Genomic DNA, 27,777 nt, shown 5'->3' on the forward strand with positions numbered 1-27,777 from the left:
TGAAAGTTAAGTGAAGTTGCTAAAGTTTGCTCAATAGTTACTCATGCATAAAGTGGAAGAGTAATAGATCAGCAACACAGCCGTGCTAAATGTAGTAAAAAGCATATATAACACAAAAAAAAGTTAAAAAGCAAAAAATAGCTAAAAATTTTACTGAGAAAATAAACGGGAACGATGATAGCTCACCATATTAGCCATTAGCTCTGTAATATATATCGGGCTTCTGGCTGGGAGCACTTGAGACCCCTGGTTTCTCTCTGTAATACTTACCTTTATGATTATATTTGTGTGACAGCCTACCAATATGAGATTTCAGTGTGGTTCACAAGGTTTGGAAAGTGGATTATGTAATACTTATTACAGGGGCAAATAATGCAGTAGATTACTCCACTGGACTCGCAATCAGTTCCAGTGGAGAGTCTAAAGCATTTGCCCCCAGAGCGTGGAATTTCTAGAGAAGTCTGCTGTAGCATCTACCACACTGTATGTGCGGAGGTAACAGAGCTAAACAATTTCTCCGTTTTTTATATTTAAGTTTCTCTCTTAGATTCTGAGCCCTGGTAAACGCAAATTTAGGTCTGTTAGACAAAACTGTATGATACTGGACAATCGGCCAGTGCTTTTGGATAATTTTCTTAATTTCGTTGCTACGATTAGAATATGGTAAGACACAGGCCAGATTATTGTCCTCACTACAAGGGGTAGGGTACAATAACCATTGCCGATGACAGTTTCTGGCTCTTTTCCATGCTCTCTTGATAATACTAAGTTGGTAGGAGCCAGTAATGGGTAGATAACTTTATATAGGATTGATTTAATGAATGATTTAACAGGAGATATGGATTATAAATATTAAGAATAAATGTGGTAACACATCAGATGAATATTAGTAGCATTATAGGTGAGATGACTATGTGATTTTAATTAACAATGTCCCCTCCTGAGGAAGAGTCTACGAAACTTGAGTCGGGGGGTCATCCATTCTACTGTGGCTAAAGTTTTACTTTAATGCACGTTTGAGCACTGCACTTTAAATCCAGACTATGGTTAACAGAGAACAGCTGTTATCAACCTCTCGCTGGTCCAGATAAGTTGAACAGCTACTTGTATTTTATTACTTATTTAATTTTGAATGGTATCTGGCGAGTGGTGATGGGACCGTAAAGAGAGATGATGGTCCCACATGAACCATAGTCTTGTGTTATCACAATACAAGTTGGTTATGGTTCTGAGCACTTTACAAATAATTTTGTATAACATATAATAAATTAGAGCTGTGATTCAAGGAGTGGTATCTTAAAGGTAGACAATAAATCATGGTAAGGAGTTCAACAATTGAGACAATCAAAAATTAAAAAATTATACACATTAAAAGAAGAATAAATGCAGTTCTCAAATACAAAAAAAAACAAATGTACTACTTACCATGAGATAGTGATGCTACTTTATCTGCCCAAAATAAAGCACTCTGATACTGATGCTAGAGAAGAAAAAAATTAAAAAGCAGCTTTAACTTTGGCAAATTAATTCCAGAATCATTACACTGTCAGGTATAAGTATAAATAATATATGCTCATTTCCACTCCACAGGCATATATATCTGGGAAACAAAGAGAAAGTATGGGTGTGCCCCGATGTTATCTCTGGAAATCAAGAGTACACACAAGGGTAGCAGTAAAATGTGTTCAAAATTACTTATCTATTGGACCCACCTGGATTGTAAGACAGAGAGCAATATAATTTTTTTTAAATAAAATATATAAATCATACTGCAACAGTGGACCATGAAGGCACTTTTATTGTTAGAAGACAGTAAATCTGAGCCAACTGTTCTAACATGCATTCATAGACAATATTTGATCTTGACATATTATTCAATTATGTTAATTTTATTACAACTAATCTGACAAGTAGTATGAGAAGAGTATCATCAGTTATGACTACTTACATACTCATATTACTTTTTTCAAAAATATGATCAATATTAGCTTGCAAGTGCTACCAAAATAAATCAATGCCATTAAAAGGGTACTATTATTAACAAGATGTTTTCTTAGTCCATTTAGCACCCTACATCTCTCCACCTCTAAATGCACCTCACAAAATGCCCATCTTCAATCCTCCATAGGCCAAGGCCACATAAGCACTCCTATTTAGGTAATACAGGATAGCTGGCAAGTTAGTTTTGTTAAAACACCTCTATGTTATTGAATGTCCTGCCACTTAATGCCAAGAATGGACCACAGACAGCATACATTGAATTATTCAGTTTCTTTTGAGGAGGGAGAGATAAAGATATGGGTTTTATTTTGTTTGTTTTATGAATTGCTTATTCCATTTTAATATTATGTTGTGCATCAATATATCTGGTATCTTGTTGTGTCTTACAGTTTTCTCACTACTATGCTGAATGAATGAAAAAAGAATACCCTCACCACATCACAATGTTACTGTTTTGTGCCACAGTTCTGAGTACATGTTTACATTTTGTATTATGTAAGTCAAGCTAGTAGTGACTTCCTGGTAGGACTTGAAATTTCTGTTTTCATAGGACATCCCTTGCATGTGACCCATTCCTCCAGCCACTGAGAAACCTGCCAGGTTCAAGGTTCAAAGGTCATTTCCTCAAGCTTAGTCTAATGGGGGTATTCTCTGTATTTCTCCCTGCAGAGCAGAATTTCAGCTCGAACAAGCTGTCCACAGCCTTCATCCTCCCTCATCCCACCTAAAGTTTCATCTTTTTCACTAAGGCTCAGTATCTTTCAATGAATCATCTATCCAGTCGACAAACAACCTTTCCCACTAAAGTTCAACTTCCACTTCTGCATTAATTGAGAATCCATGTCTCCAGATATTAAACATCCATCAATGTAGTCTGGCAGCCAAATGATCAGCGCTCAGTTTAAACACTCATGCTGATTTTTTTTTTTTTTTTTTTGCAATAAACAGTTGGACATTAAAAAGTGAGTCCCTCCTTTGGTTGTTGGGCTAAGTGGATTTAGCAATGCATGGATAGGTATTATAAGAACAGCATAGTTACATATAAAGACACATGAGGCAGCTTTGTTTTGTTTGTAAGTTCTATACTTCTAAGTTTGTTATTGTCAGGCCATGAGTATAAGTGAAGACATAAATGTGTGCACTCCGCTTTTATTCAAGATTAGTGCACACTACCTACATGTCCATAGAGTTCTTTTACACCAAATACCATGCTACAGAACAGAAACCTATTGAAATTATTCTCCCATTTAAAATGTAGATGGTCTTACTTTTATCTTGGCCCCCTCAAAAGTATATCAAAGTTGTTTCTTTTCAGTAAAGTCCTCAGGATAAGCCCTCCAGAACCTTTCTGTTACTAGAATATCTGTCTATGAAGGAAGTCACCTTCCTAAAGGCTTTGAACATTTTATCTCTATGACAACTTCAAACAAAAGATGATTCAAACACACATTGTCAGGAAAGTTGGCATTAAAGTCATAGTTTTGCTAGTGCCCCTCCTCCACAAAATTACCGGGTAGGCTAATGTATTCCCTTCCTCATCAAAACATAAACTCTGGTAGTCTTGTGGATTCCCTTCCCCCTCACTCAACCTGATCCCCTTGCCTGACATTAAAAAAATCCCCAATAGTCTAGTGTACCTCTTCCTCTCTTCAAATGCCCCTTGCTCACCTTGCTAGGGTCAATCTATCAAATTCAACAATACAACTTTTTGTATGCAGCAAATTTAAACAGGAAATCATTGTGGCTCACAGCAACAGGATTTTACATTCGTGATTCAAAGATAGAGATAAGCGAATTTAACATTGATAGCTCAGATTTAGAGAGAATAATAGATGGAATGGGGAAGAGCTCCTTGGATAATTTTTAAAAACTACAAGGGGAAAAGGGGATATTGCACGCTAAACCGCCGGCCGCACTAGCCACTAGAATGTTTTATATAGGCGATTTATCAAATAATAAACTTGAACTTGAACTACCGCCTCCCTTGAGCAGATGGTAGTTTCTAGGCCAGCGCGGGGTTAACATGTGATGAAATGTCACGCGCGTTAACCCCACTAGCGCGGCTTGATAAAAGGAGCCCTTAGTATGCTGGGTGCCACACAAATTACTTTTGGCATGCTATCTCTTTCTGCATCATGCAGCTGGTAACATGTACACAGATCTCTCATTAACCACGTGTCAGCCATGTGTCAGCCCATGGTAGCTGTCAGCATCGGACCCTTGGTCAGGACACATCAGAATCTCACCTCCTCACATTTCTGCACTGCAGTAAAGCTGGAGGTGAAAAAGTTATTACTATGGATTAATTGAACTGAAGATAACACAGGTAAATTAGCTATACCTATTCAGGTGCCATGATAACTGTTAACACACAGTACACTTCTCCCTCCTTATTCACAGTTTCAGCATTCGCGATTTCGATTATTCATGGTTTTTAGCTTGCTGGCTCCTCCCCTCAAATTACATCAGCTTGCATAGAGAAATCACTAATTCCATGCATTTACAGAGAAAATCACTGATTCCAAGCACTTTCTTCACCTTGTTTTGCCTCTTCTTCAGGAACAGGCCAGATCTCCCACCATGTTATTCGCGGTTTCATCATATTCACAATGGTTTTTAATAGCACAGAAAATAACACAGAAAAACCGCAAATAACTTTTTCATATATTTGCAGTTCTGTTAATCCCCTTTCACAGTGAATACGGAGGGAGAAGTGTAACTACATCCACATTAGCAAGAAGACAAAGTCCCCGTCTATATGGCGCCCATTCTGCATTAACTCTTTAAGAGTGACAATTAGTGCATATTAACATAACATGGAGTCCATGCTCTATCAGCATACACTGGAGCCAATGCAGACAGCTTCTCACATGGTTACTGGGGGTTTAACACCGTTTTTTTATTGCATGATGGCAATACAGAAAGAATTTCAGAGCGATTGTTAACTCATGTGGAAACCCTGACTACACACTGCACTGAAATGAATGCAGATGTAATAAATCTGTTATCCCGCAGCATGCAAAATTTGTTTTAAAAAAAGCCTTGTCCACATGTCTATTGCAACAAAAATTACACCAGAGTCCAGGGCAGCAGAGAAAAGCTGGTTGAGAGGAGTGTCTACCAACACCCCCTCTCTCCCCAGCCAAACCATCTTGCCCAGGATAGCTGACATAAGCCACCATGGTGTCATGACCACCTCCCTACTCTCCCCAACTGGACCAGATGAGAACTATCCCCACCCTCCAAGGAAATTAGAGCAGAAGTAAATTCTAACAATTTGAAAAGACTATTAAAAACATTTTTTCAGGTAGCATTTGAAGATTGAAGGATGATTGGAGGGGAGGTCAGCAGAAATCTCCAAGAAATGAGGGAAAACATTGTACTATTAGTCTCGGTTATACCTTAAGAGTGTTGATAAGTAATTGGCGTATGAATGGATTTCTGGCTGAATGTCTTTCTTTTAGATGTGGTTAGGTCTTCACTATTATTTTAATGGAGCTCCTTTGCTTCTTTTAAACTTGTTTTTGGAAAATTGTAAACTGCCATGATCTAGGTAATTTTTTTTAAACAAAACATAAAATATCCACAGTTTAAAAATACCAGGGTAGTCCCATTCACCATTCCTTCAATGCACTCTTCAAACATTAGCCCTGGTAGTCTAGTGCAGTGTTCTTCAACCGCCGGTCCACAAAAATTTCCTGCCAGTCCATGAAGAATTAGTGTCCTCTGCAAGAACGTGTCCGTCTTCCTTTCGGCTTGGCTGCTCCTTATCTTCAGCATCAGCTGTACTTGTTTGCCGAGACAGCACACAGTGGCTCTTGCATACTGCACGTAGCTGACCCAGAACCAGAACCAGGTCAGCAGTATGTTGCGTACAAGAGCCGCCGTGCGCTGTCCTAGCAAACAACTGCAGCTGGCGCTGAAGACAAGAAGCAGCCAAGCCAGAAGGAAGACGGACACACGCTTGCAGGGGACACTGATCCAGCTTCGGCAGAGATTGGATGGCCCTGAACAAGTAAGGGAGAAAAGAGGGGGGAGGAGTACATTGGGACATGGGAGGGGCATAAATTTGGGACAAAAGTTGGAAGGCAGGGAGGAAAGACACGAACTCGGGACACAGAAGGAAGGGAGGAGGCATGAACTTGGGAGACAAGGGAGGGGATAGAAAGGGAGAATTGTTGGGGATGAGTGTGTAAGTGAGTGTGTAAATGATAGGGAAGGATGGTGCACATGGGGAAAGGAAAAAAAGAGGAAAATTGTTGGGCATAGAGAGAGAGAGGAGTGAGGAAGAGATACATGGGGAAGAGAAGGATGAGAAGGAGAAATGTTGGATATAGTGGTGGAGAGGGAACAGAGGGACAGATTGAAGGGGATGCAAGGGGGAGGAATGTTGGACATAGTGATGGAGGGAGAGGTGTGGCATGGTGCTGGAGAAGGGTGATAGGAGAAACATTGGGCATGGAGTGGTGGGCACAAGTGAAAAATGCTGCATATGATCCGGGGCATGAGAGAGGGAAAAATTTTGGATAGGGCAGTAGAGGGAGTGGGAGAGATGAACCATGGATATCTCTCTCTCTTTCCCCAATCCCTGTACACAGGATGAGATGGGGGACTGAGCTACAGGGATGGGGCGGAGATTAAATTTCAGTCTTAGTAGTTTGTCGGTCCACAAAATAATTCTTTTATTTCTGCCGGTCCATAGGTGTAAAAAGGTTGAAGAACACTAGTCTAGCGGCCCCCTCCTCTCTACATTTTCCCTGACCCAACCCTCATTTTCCCCAAGTAAAAAATAATTCCCAGTCTTTGCAATGGTGGTTCAATCACTTATTCTCTCCCAGACTGACTACTGCAATATAGTTTATTTGGGATATGCTAAGGGGTTTTTTAAAGAGATTACCATACAGACAGTGCAGAACACTACAGTTAGGGTAATTTTTTCTATTTCTAAATATGATAGAATTACACCATATATTATCAAATTACATTGGTTACCAGTAAATGCAAGGATTTACTTTAAGCTTTGTGTTATGACTTTTAATATTATATATGATTGGGTCCCACATTATTTAATGGAATTAATTACATTACTAGTGGGTAGGCCAGGTCATAATCTATGGAAGCAATTTTATCTTTAATTTCCAACTCCAAAAGCAAGTCATTTACTCAGTGGAATGCCACACAAGAACAGTAGAAAATCACATGCCCTTTTTATATTTCTAGTTTCATAGAAATAGGAACTTCTTCCTAATTTCAAATAGCAGCCTCATTCACAATCTTCTCAGACCCTCAGCGTCACCACTCAGAACTCAACGTATCATTGTTCTGAGCTTTACGTGGCAAATCGTCACTGGATCTATTTATTTTATGTTATTTTTTAAAGAGCTTAATTTATAATTTTAAATAGTATTCAATAACTTTAAATCATTTTTCACTAGTCTTGAAATAATGTACTTAGCTTTATATGCTGTTCTTCATTTAGTAAGTGTCTATGGTAAACAGGGTGTCTTAGCCGACATGTTTTGCGGGAAACCGCTTTATCAAGGCTTCACCCCTATTAGAAATGCAAAGAATAGACAATACTTTAGTGCCAACTCTTAATTAAGAAACCCGACATATATTCAAACTTTAAACATATAAGACAGGCTTTAGAAATAGATTCTTACTTACTCTTTCACTGTCAAACTCCTCGAATACTCTATAACGGAGCCGGCAGCGTACTACCGATTAAATAATCGGGGAAGACATGGAAGCCAGGCCCACTTGCTGATGTGGGCTCTTGACATCACAAGCCCCGCCCCTTACAGTAACTTTAAATCATTTTTACGACTCTTCCCCCTAGCTGATTATAGACCAGGATTAAACTAAAGACATCCACTCTAGTTCAATATTTAACCCGTTAGGAATAACAGTATTTAAAGTGTAAATCCAACGTTGTTTAAATTACAAGGAACAACGTTGGATTTACACTTTAAATACTGTTATTCCTAACGGGTTAAATATTGAACTAGAGTGGATGTCTTTAGTTTAATCCTGGTCTATAATCAGCTAGGGGGAAGAGTCGTAAAAATGATTTAAAGTTACTGTAAGGGGCGGGGCTTGTGATGTCAAGAGCCCACGTCAGCAAGTGGGCCTGGCTTCCATGTCTTCCCCGATTATTTAATCGGTAGTACGCTGCCGGCTCCGTTATAGAGTATTCGAGGAGTTTGACAGTGAAAGAGTAAGTAAGAATCTATTTCTAAAGCCTGTCTTATATGTTTAAAGTTTGAATATATGTCGGGTTTCTTAATTAAGAGTTGGCACTAAAGTATTGTCTATTCTTTGCATTTCTAATAGGGGTGAAGCCTTGATAAAGCGGTTTCCCGCAAAACATGTCGGCTAAGACACCCTGTTTACCATAGACACTTACTAAATGAAGAACAGCATATAAAGCTAAGTACATTATTTCAAGACTAGTGAAAAATGATTTAAAGTTATTGAATACTATTTAAAATTATAAATTAAGCTCTTTAAAAAATAACATAAAATAAATAGATCCAGTGACGATTTGCCACGTAAAGCTCAGAACAATGATACGTTGAGTTCTGAGTGGTGACGCTGAGGGTCTGAGAAGATTGTGAATGAGGCTGCTATTTGAAATTAGGAAGAAATTCCTATTTCTATGAAACTAGCATTTATGAGGTAGCCGTTTGATATATTTTTCATGCTACACACTTGATTCATTGAAGAAATGGCATCAGAAGAAAATGAGTTTATTGGATATACTGAAGAGCAGTTTAAGAATATTCTATCTAGACCTGCTCTTTTAGATCAGTGGTTCCCAACCCTGTCCTGGAGGAACACCAGGCCAATTGGGTTTTCAGGCTAGCCCTAATGAATATGCATGAAGCAAATTTGCATGCCTATCACTTCCATCATATGCAAATCTCTCTCATGCATATTCATTAGGGCTAGCCTGAAAACCCGATTGGCCTGGTGTTCCTCCAGGACAGGGTTGGGAATCACTGTTTTAGATGATATAGAGGACTCTTCCACCCAGTTATCATGGGTTGAATTAGAGCAGACACATAAACGCCTAATAAGAGCTGAGTTACATGGGAGTACGATGGTTCAATATCTAAAGAAGTCCATGATACCTCGAGGACTTCGCATATTAAAAGAACCCAAGCTCACTACTCTTGACAAATCATTCATGGAAAAATGGATAGCGATTTTGAATCGTTGTTCTAGAGACCTAATGATATTACTGGTAGAAACTACCTCAGATATAGAACTAGACCTCCGAGCAAGGACTGTCTCCATGGAATTAGAAATGAAAGAAAAAATTGAATTTACTAAGAAGCGGGAAGAACTAGAAGATGAGATGGTACAGTTTCGGGATTCTATAAAACAGACAAAAATAAGAAAATGGAAGAGGGATGAGAAAGACTACCAAATGTCTCGAGTCTACACCTGGAACAAGAAAATCTCAAGTGGAATGACCACTAAGAAGAAAGTAGCATTCAGTGCTTCATCAGAAGAATCTGATAACACCAGTGGAGAGTCAGCAGATACCACCTCTCCCCCCAAAACATCGGGAGAAGGGGGTCAAGACCAAAGGGGAGCACGTTCGAGAGGAAGAACAAGAGGGACCCAACGAGGCAGGGGAAAGATTCTTCCCAATGGGAAAAAGTAGAACCAACGGTTATAAATATATCTACCAAATTATTAACGAATGAACAACAAGAAGTGCTGGAACTTGGGTTAAATTTTGCAATATGCCAACGATCTGATTTTTTCCAATTAAGTCTTTTTCTATAAATTTCTGAGGAAATTACAGCTAAAATTATTTTTTCAAGATGCAAATACAGTACAAGCAGATGAGCCTTCTATTTGTAGAAGTGAATCACATTGGGTCCCACCAGGACCAATAGATTCAGCCATAGCCACATTTAGGGATTTGGTATTGATAGGCATCTCTGAATATGAAAAGATAAAACATTGGAAAACACCATATAATTTAACATATCAGCAACATAAAGCTTTGTTACAACTGAAAGATTTACAAGACATAATGATTTTAAGAGCTGACAAGGGGGGAGCTACTGTCGTATTAGATAGAGATCTATATCTGAGAGAAGCAAATAGCCAATTATCAGACACTACAGCTTATGCCCCCTTGTCGGGAGATCCACTCCAATTTATGATGAAGGATGTATTTGATTGGGTGACCCAACATTATGAACTTGGGATGTTGACAAAAAAAGAATATCAGTTTCTGTTAGAAAAATATCCTCGTACTCCCTACATATACTGTGTCCCGAAAATTCATAAAAATCAAAAGAACCCTCCTGGAAGACCTATAGTAAATACAAGAGGATCTCTTTTAGAGCCCCTGTCCCAATTTGTAGACATATTTCTGAAAAAGGAAACTGAAAAGATCCCCTCCTTTTTGAAAGATTCTTCGCATCTCCTCAGAATTTTGACTGAGATTTCAGACATAAGCCAAGTATCTTTTTTGGTCACCCTAGATGTGGTCTCGCTTTATACAAAAATACCACAAGAAAAAGCCCAAATAATAGTAAAAAACAGTTTGGCCCATAGGGTAGATGATCAGAGAATAAGTACTGAGTTTTTGCTTAGATTAACCAAATGGGTAATTGAAAATAATTACTTTGAATTTGAAGGGATTTATTATCAACAAATACAAGGGGTGGCGATGGGGGCAACTCTGGCCCCCTCTATAGCCACTCTATATGTAGCACATTTTGAAGAAATAGAGATATATCCTTCAGAGTTTTTCCAAAATATCATTCTATGGAAAAGGTTTTTAGATGATATATTTTTTCTGTGGACAGGGACGGAACAAAGACTACATGCTTTTCTAGCCTGGATAAACACTAGAGATTCAAATCTGCAATTTACACCCACATATAATAAAATAAAGATTGAATTTTTGGACATGACAATAAAGAAAGAAAATGGAAAATTAAGTACTAGTCTTTATAGAAAACCTGTAGCGAGGAACACCCTTTTACATTTCCAAAGCTACCATCCTTACCATCTAAAGTTTAATCTTCCGGTGAGTCAGTTCCTAAGACTGAAAAGGGTCTCTTCAGAAATGGAAGAATTTAGAGAGGCATCAAATAAGTTAATGAACAGATTTAGAGAGAGGAGTTATCCGGAAAAGTCCATTCGTAGAGCTTTCCTGAGAGCAAAATATGCTAATAGAGAACTTTTATTAACAGAAAAAATTGAGAGAGAACAACAAGATAGATTAATTTGTGTACTCCCCTACTCAGAAGCTGCGAAGGAACTGATATCCCAAATGAAGAAATACTGGCATATTTTACAACTCCATCATGTTTTTGCAGAGATCCCGATGTTTTTTTTAGGAAGGCTAAAACTATAGGTCAAGTCTTAATTAATCAAAAGACTGGTCGGAGACAGGAGCGGACCATAGGCAAACACAATAAATGCGGACATTGTCAATGGTGTATTAACACCATTGAAGGTGAGACATTGAAGGATCCTCAAACCAAACGTATTATAACATCATCAACTAATACTAATTGTCAAACAACAGGGGTTGTATATGTGCTGATATGCCCCTGTAATCTAGTATATGTAGGTCGCACTAAGCGCCCTATCCATGTGAGATTAAATGAGCATAAGTCCCGCATCAAAACTAAATCTTTGCAAGCCCCTATAGTGGAACATTGTATATCATTAGGGCATGAAATAAGTCAACTGAAATGGAGAGTGATCGACCAGGTAGACGTAGGGAGGGTGGGTAGGATAAATTTGGAAGAAAGTTTAAATTACAAGGAACAACGTTGGATTTACACTTTAAATACTGTTATTCCTAACGGGTTAAATATTGAACTAGAGTGGATGTCTTTAGTTTAATCCTGGTCTATAATCAGCTAGGGGGAAGAGTCGTAAAAATGATTTAAAGTTACTGTCAAGAGCCCACGTCAGCAAGTGGGCCTGGCTTCCATGTCTTCCCCGATTATTTAATCGGTAGTACGCTGCCGGCTCCGTTATAGAGTATTCGAGGAGTTTGACAGTGAAAGAGTAAGTAAGAATCTATTTCTAAAGCCTGTTTTATATGTTTAAAGTTTGAATATATGTCGGGTTTCTTAAATAAGAGTTGGCACTAAAGTATTGTCTATTCTTTGCATTTCTAATAGGGGTGAAGCCTTGATAAAGCGGTTTCCCGCGAAACATGTCGGCTAAGACACCCTGTTTACCATAGACACTAAATGAAGAACAGCATATAAAGCTAAGTACATTATTTCAAGACTAGTGAAAAATGATTTAAAGTTATTGAATACTATTTAAAATTATAAATTAAGCTCTTTAAAAAAATAACATAAAATAAATAGATCCAGTGACGATTTGCCACGTAAAGCTCAGAACAATGATACGTTGAGTTCCGAGTGGTGATGCTGAGGGTCTGAGAAGATTGTGAATGAGGCTGCTATTTGAAATTAGGAAGAAGTTCCTATTTCTATGAAACTAGCATTTATGAGGTAGCCGTTTGATATATTTTTCATGCTACACACTTTTTATATTTCTGGCAGTTAAGGGCTGTAAAAGTAAGAAATATCATGAGCACACTCTTTCATACCAAGCAGCTCATTATGTTAAAAATCTTCAATCACTGCTACTTAGATCCAGTCCTTATGAATGTTTTAGAAAAATGTTGAAAACTTTTCTGTTTACAAAATTTCTGATTAATTAGATCCTTGTATTCTCCACAACACAATATGTACTTTTAACATAACCTTTTGTTAACTGCATCGAACTTATGGCTATGCAGTCTAGAAATATGTAGTTATGTTTTTTCCAACAGACTCCGTTAATTTGGATGATCTTCATATTTTAATTAGATCAAAACACTGTTATACAGTTAAGAAAACTTTTTAAAACATTTTAAAGAAATTTTTATCATAAAATTGATATCATTATTTGTTTGTATTCTAGGTTTGACTGGGTTCGTTCCAGTAGCTGATACTTATTGTTATCCACCATGAACTCATAAGGGCTTTGGCGGAAGACAAATTGAAATGTAATATATAGTGTTTGCTTTAAACTTGAAGGATTGAGTTGGGCTGAAAAGAAGCTTTCTTTTTTTTTTTTTTTAAGAAACCATGCAGGATGAGATATCTGAGTGTTTGACTGTCTTGGACTATTTCTTCAGAGGCAGACAAGGCATTGATTTTGAATAATTACTTTAGAAAGGATTTCTTGTTTTGCGGTGGGACATATACAAGTTTTTCTAGATGTTTCTAGACCTAAACATGCAAGATGTACGCAATTTCTTCAGTTTGAACCTAGACTTGCGAGCTACGTTTTTTCCCAAGTTTCCTGCTAAATGTATAACTTCCTATTTCAATGCTCAATATATTTTTTTTAACTAGATCAGCTAGAAAGAAGCTAAATAGTACGTATAAGGTGATATAAGGTGGACATCTTGTAAGAACGCCTTAGACAGATTCAGCACAGTTACTTACCGTAACAGGTGTTATCCAGGGACAGCAGGCATATATTCTCACATGTGGGTGACGTCATCTACGGAGCCCCGATGCGGAAGCATTTTCAAGCAAACTTGATTGAAGATTTAAGTTTGCTCTGCTGCTCCACGCATGCGTGCCTTCCTGCTCCACTAGGGGGTGCATCCCCTCGTGGTCTCCAGTTCACTTAACTAGCAAAGAAGCCAACCTCGGGGAGGTGGGCGGGTTGTGAGAATATATGCCTGCTGTCCCTGGATAACACCTGTTACGGTAAGTAACTGTGCTTTATCCCAGGACAAGTAGGCATGATATTCTCACATGTGGGTGACCTCCAAGCTAACTGAAAAGGGATGGAGGGAAGTTGGCAATTTAAGCGAACAGATTTCGTAAAACCGATTGGCCGAACCGGCCATCGCTCCTGGATAGTGAGTCCAGACAGTAGTGGGAGGTGAAGGTATGAACCGAAGACCACGTGGCAGCCTTGCAGATTTCCTCAATAGGTGTGGACCTGAGGAAAGCTACGGAGGCTGCCATCGCTCGGACTTTGTGTCCCGTTACTCGACCATGCAGCGCGAGACCAGCCTGAGCGTAGCAAAAGGAGATGCAATCGGCCAACCAGTTGGACAAGGTGCGTTTGGAAACTGGGTGACCTAACCGGTTTGGGTCGAAGGACAAAAACAGTTATAGGACTTTCCGGTGTGACTGAGTGCGTTGGAGGTAAAAGGCCAACGCTCTCTTGCAGTCAAGAGTGTGGAGCGCCACTTCTCCGGGGTAAGAGTGGGGTTTGGGAAAAAACACAGGCAAGACAATGGACTGATTGAGATGGAAATCAGACACTACTTTAGGCAAGAACTTTGGATGGGTGCGGAGTACCACCTTGTCGTGATGGAATACCGTGAAGGGTGGGTCCGCTACCAGAGCTTGTAATTCACTAACCCGCCGGGCGGAAGTGAGCGCGAGTAGGAAAATTACCTTCCAAGTGAGGAATCTTGGATGGCATTTGTCTAGGGGCTCAAATGGAGGTTTCATTAGTTGAGCCAGAACCACGTTAAGGTCCCAAACCACCGGGGGAGGTTTGAGAGGGGGGTGGACGTTCAGAAGACCCTTCATGAAGCGAGAGACTAAGGGATGGAGCGAGAGGGCTTTCCCTTCCAGGGGCTGATGAAAGGCCGCAATCGCACTGAGGTGTACTCGAATGGAGTTGGTCTTTAGGCCGGAATGAGATAATTGAAGTAAATAGTCCAGGACCAGCGGGATGGGGACCGACACCGGGTCCTGGCTGTGGGAGGAGCACCAGAAGAAGAATCTGGTCCATTTTTGAGAATAGCAGGTTCTCGTCGAGGTCTTTCTAGAGGCCTCCAATATCTCCTTGACTGATTGAGACACGGGGAGAGCAGTCAGGGGGAGAGAAACCAAGCATTCAGATGAAGAGATTGAAGATTGGGATGTAACAGCGAACCCTGACCCTGTGATAGTAGAGAGGGAAACAGAGGCAGAGGCAGTGGATCTCTGACACTGAGTTGAAGTAGAAGGGAGAACCATGGCTGGCGTGGCCAGCGAGGGGCAATCAGGATCAGGGTGGCTTGTACTGTTTTCAGGTGGACAAGCGTCCGCAGTATCAGAGGAAACGGCGGGAACGCGTACAGGAACCTTCCATCCCAGTCGAGGAGGAAGGCGTCGGCCTCGAGCCGGTCCGGGGAGTACATCCGGGAGCAGAAGAGAGGCAGCTTGTGGTTGTGGGGGGATGCGAATAGATCTATTTGAGGCGTCCCCCACTTTTCGAACACCTGTCGTAGGGTCTGAGAGTGTAGTGACCACTCGTGTGGCTGGAGGAGGCGGCTGAGTCTGTCCGCCAGACAGTTCTGTTCTCCTTGTATGTACACCGCTCGAAGGAAGGTGTTGTTGGAGATTGCCCATTTCCAGAGGCGCAGGGCTTCCCGGCAAAGGGGCCAGGACCCTGTTCCCCCTTGTTTGTTTACGTAGTACATTGCTACCTGGTTGTCGGTTCGGATGAGAACCACTCGGTCGTGGAGCAGATGTTGAAAGGCTACAGCTGCGAGATAGATGGCCCGAAGCACTAGCACGTTGATGTGGCAGCGACGGTCTTCTGCTGACCACATCCCTTGGGTGCGTAGGCCATCTAGATGGGCTCCCCAAGCGTACTCCGACGAGTCCGTGGTGAGTATCTTGCTGTGGGGTGGGGTGAGGAAGAGCAAACCTTTGGAAAGATTTGAAGAGTCGGCCCACCAGCGGAATGATCGTTGCAAAGAAGGCGTCACTGTCACGGGGCGGTCGATCGGGTCCCGGTCTTGACGCCATTGAGAGGCCAGGGTCCATTGAGGAATTCTCAGATGGAGGCGGGCGAAGGGTGTGACGTGGACGGTGGAGGCCATGTGGCCCAGAAGAGTCATCATCTGCCGAGCTGATACTGAGGTCAGCAGGGAAAACCTTCGACTCAGACTTACTAACGCCTCTAGACGAGGAGGGGGGAGGAAGGAAGGAACGGAGGCGAACCGTGTCCAGCGTGGCCCCGATGAACTGTAGGGACTGGGAGGGGCGTAGTTGGGATTTTGGGAAGTTTATCTCGAACCCCAGACTTTGTAGGTAGGTAATAGTCTGTTGGGTCACTGAGATAACCGCTTCCCTGGACGGGGCTTTGATCAGCCAGTCGTCCAGGTAGGGGAATACCTGGAGGCCCTGGGAGCGTAAGGTTGCTGCGACTACCACGAGGCACTTGGTGAAAACCCGAGGTGACGATGCTAGGCCAAAGGGGAGGACACGGTATTGTAGGTGCCAGTCCCCTACCTGAAAACGCAAGAACTTGCGGTGAGTGGTGTGCACTGGGACATGTGTGTACGCCTCCTTGAGATCGAGGGAGCAGAGCCAGTCGCCCTCGTCGATCAGGGGGTAGAGTGTCGGTAGGGAGAGCATCCGAAATTTTTCCCGTACCAGAAATTTGTTGAGGCGTCTCAAGTCTAGTATTGGGCGTAGGTCTCCCGTTTTTTTCGGTACCAGGAAGTAACGGGAGTAGAAGCCCTTCCCCCGTTGGTCGGGGGGAACCTTCTCCACTGCTCTCAGGCGAAGCAGGTCTCGAGCTTCGGAGAGGAGTAGGGGTAGCTGAGTCCGGTTGGGAGGGCAATTCCTTGGGGGGTTGTCCGGAGGAATGGCCCGAAAGTTGAGAGAGTACTCTGATGAGATCACGCCAAGGACCCATGCGTCCGACATGACTTGTTCCCAGCGAGGGTAAAAGGCTTTGAGCCGACCCCCGATGGGAAGGAGGCCTGGGACTATGGCGGAGGGGGCCCGCCCCCTTCCGCGTATCCCGTCAAAAGGACGGGGATGGTTTGATAGTCGCAGGCGGTTGGGACTTGGGCATGGCCCGGTGGTGGGCTTGCGGACGCCTGGGTGGGGGCCGCGAGAAGGCAGGGGTGGATTTTTGTGGGTAGCGGCGCGGAGGGGCCCTATACGGCCTGGACGCGGGCGGTTTGGGCTTTTGTCGGACAAGGGAGGCAAACGAGCGTTCATGTTCGGAGAGGCGTTTTGTAGCCGCCTCGATAGTGTCATCGAACAGTTCTTTTCCCACGCAGGGGAGGTTAGCCAACCGGTCCTGTAAGTTGGGGTCCATGTCGACCAGGCGTAGCCAAGCTAGTCGGCGCATGGCGATAGCAAAGGCTGCCTCTCTGGAGGAGAGTTCGAAGCCATCGTAGGCCGCATGGAATAGATGGAGGCGTAGGTTGGAGAGGGATTCCAAGACCAGGCTAAACGCTCCTTGGCGGGAGGCCGGTAGGTCAGTCTCAAAGGCTCTCAGTAGTCCAATGAGGTGTTTGAGGTAGGATGTGAAGGTGAAAGTGTAGCTTTGCACCCTAGAAGCCATCATCGCATTTTGGTATAGTCTCCTGCCGAACTTGTCTAGGGATCGGCCTTCTCGGCCTGGGGGGACCGCCGCTGAGACCCGGGAGGGGTGGGCCTTTTTTAGGGAGGATTCTACTAACAGCGACTGGTGGGAGAGCTGCGGTTGTTCAAATCCCGGGAAGGGTACTGTGCGGTACTTGGCCTCCATTTTGGAGGGCACGGCTGTGACCATATAGGGGGTCTCCAGGTTCCTGAAGAGAGCCTGTTGGAGTATTGGGTTAGGCGGCAAGCGAAGGGACTCTCTGGGCAGTGATGGCATATCCAGTTCCGCTAGGTATTCTTTAGAGTATCTGGAGTCGGACTGGAGGTCTAAATTCAAAGCGTGGCCCATGTCCTGGACAAAGCGCGAGAAGGATGGTCGGGATGTTCCTGAGGCCCCGTGCGGGGTCGGTGAACGAGACCTTCGTCGGGTGGAGAAGGAAGGGGAGGCTTCCCTCGAGTAGCGAGGTTCCTGTTCCGAGCCAAGCTCCGAAGCCGGGGAAGCATTGTGAAAGTGTTCCGGGGTCGTGGATCTCCGACGTCTCGAGGAGCCCCTCGGAGACGATGCCGGGGTTCGGGGTACCGATCGATGTCGGATCGGTGACCTCGACCCGGACTCCCTCGGTGAAAGCCCGATACCTCGGATCGGAGCCCCGGTCCGAGGGGGAGTTCGGAGGATGCGTGGGTTGGAGAGTGATAACTCCGCCACCCTCAGCGGTCCCGTACGAGGTGTAGGTGAACGTCCTCGTAGAGTGGGAGAACCCCGGGCCTTCTTAGAGGTACGGCGGTTCGAGGTTTCTGTCGGTTTGGCCCGACGTTTTGCCCTGTGGCGGTCTGTGGAGGGAGAGCGTCTCGGGTGCCTCGGCGAGGAGTCCGAGGAGGATGAGATGCGGCGAAGCTTGTGCACTTTCCCCCGAGGTGGCTCGACGCGAGGCTCAGGCTGGTCTGGCACATGCGGGGTCGAGGTCGAGGCAGAGGCCGGTTGTAGATGGGCCATTGCAGCGGACAGCTCCGACGAGATCATTGCTCGGAGTAGGTCCTGGAAGACGGGCACGGACAGCATCGAGGGCATGTCCCCTGCCTCGGTGCACTCCACCGGGGGCGACCTCGTATCAGAGTATTCCCGTGTGGTGGAGGCACGGCCCGAAGGCTTGGAGGGCTTTGTAAGCATGGGACTTCCGCCATGCGTCGCCGGTGTCCCCGAGGTTGGTTTCTTCACTGGTACAGAACCTGAAGAGGGGACTTACCCGGAGCCGAGGCTTTCTGTTTTCCCGAGGACTTCGGAGTTGAGTCTCGAGGCGATGCCGAGGTATTCGGGGCCGAGGTCAAGGCCGGGGCCGAGGCCAGGGCCGACCTCGAGGCCGATGTAGAGGGTTGGTCTGGGGCGAAAAGATCCGCCATGCGGGCTTTCCTTCGACGGAGGGCCCGGTTCTGGAAAGTAGCGCACTGGGGGCAGGAGTCGGTTGGATGAGCGGCCCCCAGGCAGAGGATGCACCGGCGATGCGGGTCTGTGATGGAAAGAAGCCGCTCGCACTGGGTGCACTTTTTAAAGCCGGTCAAAGGCCGGGACATAGAATCGAAAGTGGCCGCGGCTCGAGTAGCCACGCGGCCACGGGGACCCGGAAGCCTCCGGGTCGATCAAACGAAGCAGGAATCAAGTTGAAGAAGGTAAAACTTTTGCGCACAGCGACTTAAACGATGAAAAAACAAGAAATCGCGGTGCTAGAAGGCAGTTGGGGCAGAGCCTGAAAAAACACGACTTCTAGGCTCAGCGGAAAATTTTGAACTGGAGACCACGAGGGGATGCACCCCCTAGTGGAGCAGGAAGGCACGCATGCGTGGAGCAGCAGAGCAAACTTAAATCTTCAATCAAGTTTGCTTGAAAATGCTTCCGCATCGGGGCTCCGTAGATGACGTCACCCACATGTGAGAATATCATGCCTGCTTGTCCTGGGATAAAGGCAAAAATTTCCTTCACTGTTGTGTATTTTTCAGTTGCTTTTCTTTCCCTTCTCACATGATGTGGACTTGAATTATATTCTTCATGAATGTGTATGTATTCATTTGTTTGTATAGTAGCAGCATTCTATGCCACTGATCCAGAGCAAGCAGTGGCTTCTCCCATGTCTGTTTCAACAGCAGTTTATGGACTTTTCCTCCAGGAACTTGTCTAAACCTTTTTTAAAACCAGTTACATTAACCACTCTTACCATATCCTCTGGCAATGCATTCCAGAGCTTAACTATTCTCTGAAAAAAAAAATTCCTCCTATCGGTTTTAAAAGTATTACTCTGTAACTTCGAGTGTCCCCTAGTCTTTGTAAATCTTGATGCAGTAAAAAAATTGATCCACTTGTACTCATTCTACACCACTCAGGATTTTGTAGACTTCAATCATATCACCCCTCTGCCATCTCTTTTCCAAACTGAAGAGCCTTAACCTCTTTAGTCTTTCATCATATGAGAGAAGTTCTATCCCCTTTATCACCTTGGTCGCTCTTCTTCAAACCTTTTCAACCTTGGATTCGGCAAGGGCTAAGTAAACTTTTTGAACTTGGGCGATGGCTCCTATATTAATCAAAACCAGTGACTTGGTAGATTTAGTTCTGGGACTTTAGACTGTGCAATACCTAGCTGAGTTACCTTATAGTGTTTTAGGGAGGCTTGTTCTTATATATAACAGTATAGCTGTGGCTTGTCCCTTTATGAAAATTGTCTAGGGGGCGGTCCTTCTACATATGTACATGACTTGCCTTATTTCTTGGCGGTTTAGATTGTTCAAGACATTAAGGCTTAGCTTATAAAGAAAGGGTTAGAAGGGGGAGTTGGGTGGGGGTAGGGTGGTTATTCAGTATTGGATAGTTGGGTGGGCGAATAGTACTAAGAGAAGATGGGAGGGAAGGTGGTGAAGGGTTTATTCTCAGGGGAGTAACTAGATTGGTAAAGGGTTCTAGGTGATTATGTGACATATATTGTTCTTGGATCTCTGGGTGAGGGCTGGGTGCCTGAAGATCATCCATTAAGTGGCGGTGTGATTTTGCATAGTATTAGAAATGACATAAAAGGGTTATATATAGTGAATTCTATAAGAAAAGCCTCTTGGAACATATCGGGGATCTTGTCTTCAATCAAGAATAGTAAAATTTTAACTTATCTAAAGAGACATAAGGTAGACATGGCATGCTTGCAGAAGGTGTGACTTACTGATCAGGAACACTAAGTTGTAGCAGGGGTGGGTTGGGGAAGTTTACTATTCTTCAACATAACTTCGGAAGGGAGATATGGCAATTTTGGTTAGTAAACAATCACTTTGTCAGACCAAACTACTCCATAAAGACTCTTATGGAAGAAACAAATTAATTCATATGGCAATTCCTGGGCAGCAATTTTATCTGTTAACCGTATAAGCCCCTAATGTTTATGAACGTGATTTTTATAAGCGGATAATACAGCTTGCTTTGGCCCAGGAAGTGGTACCGCTGGTGTTGGCAAGGGAATTGAACCCCTCTTTAGACAGAATGTCATTAGTTACAGCTGCACTAAGTAAACAATAGGGTGCCTTTTCTCTGTACATCTCTAGACTTGGTTGACCTGTGGCAATTACTACATCCTACTGATTACACATATCACTCTAACATACAGAACATGGTCGCACATCGAAGTTCACCGACTCGGCGTGCAGAAGTCAGCTTCGTTTTTCCCCTGAACCTTAAGGGCTGAAACAGGACCAATGGCTCTATTTGATCACGCTATGATCTGGATTGATTTGGAGATAGGACTCAAACAAGGGATTAGGGGGTGGCATTTTCCAGATCTACAGGATGCTCACTTCCAGCAGTACCTGGTAAAGAGGCGAGCAGATTATTCCCACTTTAAATTAAAACACTGGAGAGCCCATGCTGTTCTGGGAGACCTCAAAGCTGTTTTGAGAAGCGATGTTATCACTTACACGGCTTCTTAGAACAAATGGATCACCCATGGTATTGTGATGCTGGAAAGAGTTGAGACGCGTAAGGACTGTATACCTTGCCATACCAACTCCTAGTAATAAAGAGCTTTGGTTGGCCACCCAAGTCACTTTGAACACACTTCTTCATGAACATGCTAAACGGCACTCCTTTTTTTGTAAATACTGTTTCTACAAATATGGCAACCATTTGGGTTGGTTTCTAGCACGCATCACTAAGTCTTGGTCAGGATCTCGTATGATCCCTACTAATACTCTAGTGGATAACGCCATCACGAATCAAGTGAATTTAATAGTGCAGGCATTTCTAAACTATTTCCAAGCACTCAACTCAACATCAAACCTCTTCAGTCTACTTTAATAGTACCATATAGCACAGTTACTTACCATAACAGTTGTTATCCAGGGACAGCAGGCAGATATTCCCACAGCCTCGAAAGCAAACTTGCTTGAAGATTTCGATCTTTCGAGCACTGTACCGCGCATGCGCGCATGCCTTCCCGCCTGAACTAGGGGCGCATCTCCTGAGAGGATCCTCAGTTCAGATACCTAGCCAAGAAGCCAACCAGGGGAGGTGGGAGGGTTGTGGGAATATCTGCCTGCTGTCCCTGGATAACAACTGTTACGGTAAGTAACTGTGCTTTATCCCAGGACAAGCAGGCAGCATATTCCCACACAAGGGTGACCTCCAAGCTAAGTAAAAAGGGATGGAGGGAGGTTGGCAATTTATGAAAAAAGATTTTGCAAAACAGATTGGCCAAAATGGCCATCTCTCCTGGATAAGGTATCCAGACAATAATGAGAGGTGAAAGTATGAACCGAGGACCAAGTGGCAGCCTTGCAGATTTCCTCAATAGGAGTTGATCGGAGGAAAGCTACAGATGCTGCCATAGCTCTAACTTTGTGGCCCATCACTCGACCTTGCAGAGGAAGTCCAGCCTGAGTGTAGCAGAAAGAAATACAAGCAGCCATCCAGTTGGAGATTGTGCGTTTTGATATAGGACGTCCCAACCTGTTTGGATCAAATGAGATGAAAAGTTGAGGAGATGTTCTGTGAAGTTGAGTGCGTTGGGAGGTAGAAAGCTAAAGCACGTTTACAGTCCAAGGAATGAAGAGCCGCTTCTCCAGGATGAGAATGAGGCTTTGGAAAAAACACAGGTAGAACAATAGACTGATTGATGTGAAATTCTGAAACAACTTTAGGTAAGAATTTAGGATGAGTACGGAGGACCACCTTGTCATGGTGAAAAACTGTGAAGGGTGGATCCGCAACCAAAGCTTGTAACTCACTGACTCGTCGAGCAGAGGTGAGGGTAATCAAAAACACAGCTTTCCAAGTGAGATACTTGAGGTGGGCTTTGTCAAGCAGTTCAAAAGGAGGTTTCATAAGTTGAGATAAAACAACATTTAGACCCCAAACCACTGGAGGTGGAGAGGAGCGCGAGAGGAGCGGAGTGCATACAGAGAGGCAGAGGAAGGGGCGGAGAGCGTGCAGGGAGGCGGAGAAAGGGGCGGAGAGTCACGGAGAGGAGGTGAAGGCGGAGAAAGGGAGCGGAGAGCATACGGAAGCGGAGAAGACAGAGAAAGGGGGAGAAAAAAGCAGTGGAGGACTGTAAAAGTGACGGAGGAGGCAAAGCAGGGAAGCGGAGAGGAGTGCTGAAATCGCCAGTCGGAGGAGGAGGCGGACGGGACGCGCTGGTAACTCCGCCCACCCACCCCGACGTCACAGCAGATCTCCCCCCCATAAAAGGGCTCGAGCCAACGAGGAGTCCTCAGCACTAGACCAGCCAGGCAAGCACGTGGGAGCGGCGAGAGGGTGCTTGCAGGGAGAGAGGGCAGGCAGGCTGATCTAGCAGAGAGAGAGGAAGGAGGCACATAGCAGCGCGAGAGGAGCGGAGTGCATACAGAGAGGCGGAGGAAGGGGCGGAGAGCGTGCAGGGAGGCGGAGAAAGGGGCGGAGAGTCACGGAGAGGAGGTGAAGGCGGAGAAAGGGAGCGGAGAGCATACGGAAGCGGAGGAGACAGAGAAAGGGGGAGAAAAAAGCAGCAGAGGACTGTAAAAGTGACGGAGGAGGCAAAGCAGGGAAGCGGAGAGGAGCGCTGAAATCGCCAGAGTCGGAGGAGGAGGCGGACGGGACGCGCTGGTAACTCCGCCCACCCACCCCGACGTCACAGCATATCTCCCCCCCATAAAAGGGCTCGAGCCAACGGCGCGTGGCCATTCGGCACACGGCGAAGGCGAGCGGCAGAGGCGCTCGCCTTAGCGAGTGCGCCTTTGCGAAGGGCCTCAAGAAGGGCATCAATGAACGGCTATCAATTTCAGCTGGTCTCTAAAATCCTACAACTAGCCAATTTACCAATCAACTTCAGTCTTTCTTCAATCTTTCCCTCTTCCAGGTCTTTCAACTTTCAACTCTCTACTCCTACCTAACCAACAAGCACACTTATCAGGTGGACCACACCAACCACTCTATTCTAACTTATCCCTCCAACCTCAACACATTCTGACATATCTATATAAAAAAAAAAAAAAAAATTTTAGATAAATAAATAAATAATTAATAATAAAAAAACCTTTATATATGGCAGGCAGAACTAGAGGCAGCAAGACTTCAGTCAAGATAGGCAGCTCAGTCGCCGAGAGTACATTACATTACATTACATTACGGATTTCTATTCCGCCTATACCTTGCAGTTCAAGGCGGATTACAAAAGAATTGACTGGACATTTCCAGAGATGTAAACATTTCAGATGAGATTACTGGACATTTTCCAGTGAGGATGCAATTTTTTATTTATTTTTTTTTTTTTGGGTAACTGGAATTTTCTGGGTGAAGGTGAGAGGTTGGAGAAGTGAGCTGGTGGTAGGTAAGGGGGTTAGGATTTTTGGATGAATTTTTTGAAGAGCAGGGTTTTGATTTCTTTGCGGAACGTCTTGAAGTCGTCCGATGTTGTCAGCAGGTTGGAGACGGATTGGTTGAGTTTTGCTGCTTGAGTTGCCAGAAGATTATCGAACATTTTCTTGCGATGTGTGCCCTTGAAAGGGGGGAAGGTGAAAGGGTTAGGGGTTCTTCTGTGTCTTTTTGAGGAGATCTGGTTTAAGCGGTTGGTTAGGTAGGATGGGGAAGAGCCGTGTAATGCTTTAAATAATAGGCAGTAGAATTTGAATTGAATTCGTGCTTGTATGGGTAGCCAGTGGGAGTCTAAGAAGGCAGCTGTTATGTGATCATATTTTCTAAGTGAGTAGATTAGTCTGAGGGCGGTGTTTTGTATGGTCTGGAGTTGCTTTATCATAAAGGCTGGACAAGGGAGATATAGGGAGTTGCAATAGTCCAGTAGACCTAGTACTAAGGATTGTACTATTAGTCTGAATTGTGTTTGGTTGAAGAATTTTCTGATTTTGCGTAGGTTTCTCATGGTTAGGAAGGCTTTCTGTGTCGTCTTGTTGATTTGGGAGTGCATTGTGCAACATCTGTCTATGGTAACTCCTAGTAGTTTTAGTTCAAGTTGTATTGGGTATTTGGTGTTTTTGATTATCAGTTCTGTGATAGTAGGGGTTTTAGCCTTTTCAAGCAGGAGGAATTTTGTTTTTTCTGGGTTTAGTTTTAGTTTGTGATCCATCATCCATTTTTCTACTGTTTCTAAGGTTGTATCCAGCTTTTCTGTGGTGGTGGGTTCTAAAGGGTCGAAGGGGAGGAGTATAGTGATGTCGTCTGCGTAGCTGAAGGATGTGACGTTTAGTTTATCTAAGGTGGCTCCTAAGGAGGAGATAAAGAGGTTGAAGAGTGTAGGTGAGAGAGGTGATCCTTGTGGTACTCCGCAGGGGTTTGCCCATGGCTCTGATTTGGTATCGTTGTATTTTACCCTGTAGGTTCTTGATTTGAGGAACCCTTGTAACCAATTGTAGACCTTGCCTGAGATCCCTATGGCGTCGAGTATCTGTAGTAATAAGGTGTGGTCAACTAGGTCAAATGCTGCAGAGAGGTCAAGTTGTATTAGTATCATCTTTTTTCCTTTACTGATATGTTGCCGGGCTATATCTAGGAGTGAGATTAGAAGTGTTTCTGTGCTATGGTTGGTTCGAAAACCTGATTGTGAGTGGTGGAGTAGGTTATGTTTTTCCAGGTAGTTTGTGAGGTGTTGTGTAACAAGGCCTTCTATTATTTTGACATACATTGGTATTGAAGCGATAGGCCTGTAGTTGGAGGGGTTATCTATTGGGCCCTTGTGATCTTTTATGATAGGAGTGATTATAATCTCTCCTAAATCCTGTGGGAATTGGCCTTCTGTTAGTGTGGTTTGAATCCATAGCATCAAGTTGGTTTTGAATGTGGTGGAGGCGTTTGATAACAGGTAGGTGGGGCAATTATTGAGTTCGCTGGATGCATGGCTGTATTTATTGTAGAGTCTGTTCATATCCGACCAAAGTAGGATTGGGAAGTTGGACCAGCATCTGTCTGCTACGATGGCTTCATCAGTTGTTGGGTTTGTTATTATTTTTTCGAGATGGGTGGGTGTGTTTATGAATGCAGCTCTGATATTTGTGATCTTATTTTTGAAGTGATCTGCTAGTTGGATGGCTGTCGGTGGGTGGATACCTTGAGTGGCCAGGTATGGTTTGGTGTCAGTGAGGTTCTTTACTAGATTGAATAGTTTTTTTGTGTCTGGGATTTTTGTGCCTATCATTTTGGAGTAGTAGGCTTTCCGTTTTTCCTTGAGTTTGATTTTGTATTGGTTTATTTGATTTCTCCATGCTGTTTTAGTGTGTTCTGAGCTCTTATTTTTTTTCCAGTCTCTCTCTAGTTGTCTGCAGAGCTTTTTTGCTTGGAGGAGTTCGGAATCGAACCATTTATCAGAAGGTCTACTTATTTTAAATTTTAGTTTTTCTGGGGCTAGTTCATTCAGGATGGTTTCGCTTATGGTTCGCCAATGGGATATGAATTCGTTGGGGGTTGTGTTGGTGATGGCTTGGTCTGCTTTATCCCAAAATGTGAGGGGTTCAATTTTTTGGCGTATTTTGAAGGAGGTTTTTTTTGGAGATTGTTTGATAATGTTTTGAGGCCAGTTGATGTTAAAGGTGTATTTGTAGTGGTCTGACCAGAGTGAGGGGCACCAGGCCCCATTTGAGATAAGGATTTCGGGTTTGTGAGGGTGTTGGGTCATGTAAGCAGCGACATCTAGTTGGTGGCCTTTTTCATGTGTGGGTTGGGGGTTAAGGATCTGGTAGTTCAGTGCTTTGAGGTATGAGAGAAGATTTATTACTTGTTTAGAGGTGTGATCTTCAAGATGGAGGTTTATGTCTCCTAGGATTAGGTTGTGAGGTGATGTAAGGGAATTCTGGTAAATAAATTCTTCAATATCTTGTTCGTTATCATTCCACTTTCCTGGTGTTGAGTAACAGAGGATGCATGTTAATGTTCCGGCAAGTGAGTCTTCGGATAGTTGGCAGGCTAGGAGATCTAGGTGTGGTGTGGAGTGTTTGTCTAGAGTCTTTATATTGATGTTGTTTTTGAGTATGATGGCAAGACCTCCACCACGCTTTTTTTTCCTACAGATCAATTCTATTTTGTAACCCGTTGGGCATAGTTCTGTGATGATGGGATCGGATTCTGAGGTTAGCCAGGTTTCGGTTAGGAATAAGCAGCTTAGTTGTTTTTTAACTATCCAGTCCTTAATAAGATCTGCTTTTGTGCATATTGATCTGATGTTCATGTATGCGCATGATAAAGAGATATTGAGAGTTTGGGGAGTTGGTGAGCTGTTTGGTTGGAGGAGATTTTCTTTGGTTTTTGGATGACGGTTGAGGTTTTCTGTTTTTGGTTTTGTGGGTGGTCTTTTTCCCCAGATGGTTGGTATGCTGATGTGGGAGAGTACCCAGGGGATGGCTACGATCTTCGTACAGATTGAGGGGGAGCCTGGACAGAGGTCTCTGTACAGATGTCTTCAGTCTCCACTCAGACGGAACCAATTGATCAGCCAGATGAAAGCCTTCTGATAGAGCTGAGGAGTCTGAGAGAAGAGATTCAACGCTTAAGGAGCATCCGTGATGACGAGACCTTCATCGACGGAATAATCCAGGAACTGTCTCAGATCGCCGAACGAGAGCCTGACAAGACCATCCTTGAGTCACCCAGAGCTTCCAGAACTTCAGACTTGAATCCTACCGTCGGAATTCAGGAAGTCACTGGAGACGCCGATACCTGGCAGCTGGTGACTTCCTCCACAGGTAAACGCAGAAAACCTAATTCAGTTTCTCTCTCTCACATACAGGGCAGCTCTACATCGACACCACATATCCCCCTTAAGAACAGATACCAGCTGCTACAGGATGGTCCTGACAACGAGGTACAAGAAGTGGTTGAACAGACGGTTCCGGTTCCAGAGTCCACAGGTCGGCCCACCCCTAGGAAGCGCAGAGTTGTGGT

General features: G+C 43.9%; 1 protein-coding gene across 3 annotated transcripts in view; it reads right to left on the reverse strand.

Annotated features, from left to right (window-relative positions):
• CDC16 (cell division cycle 16) overlaps positions 1 to 27,777 on the reverse strand; it is a 226,676-nt gene that overhangs the window by 186,449 nt on the left and 12,450 nt on the right. For all 3 annotated transcript variants that reach the window (XR_004539864.1, XM_033948569.1, XM_033948568.1), the window contains exon 2: positions 1,426 to 1,480. Coding sequence is in view for 2 of the 3 variants with exons in the window: in XM_033948568.1 (XP_033804459.1) it covers positions 1,426 to 1,480 (55 nt within the window). In the remaining variant the exon portion in view is untranslated. The remainder of the gene's footprint in view (positions 1 to 1,425; positions 1,481 to 27,777) is intronic.

This window comes from Geotrypetes seraphini, chromosome 6 (assembly GCF_902459505.1).
Source record: "Geotrypetes seraphini chromosome 6, aGeoSer1.1, whole genome shotgun sequence".
Taxonomy (NCBI): domain Eukaryota; kingdom Metazoa; phylum Chordata; class Amphibia; order Gymnophiona; family Dermophiidae; genus Geotrypetes; species Geotrypetes seraphini.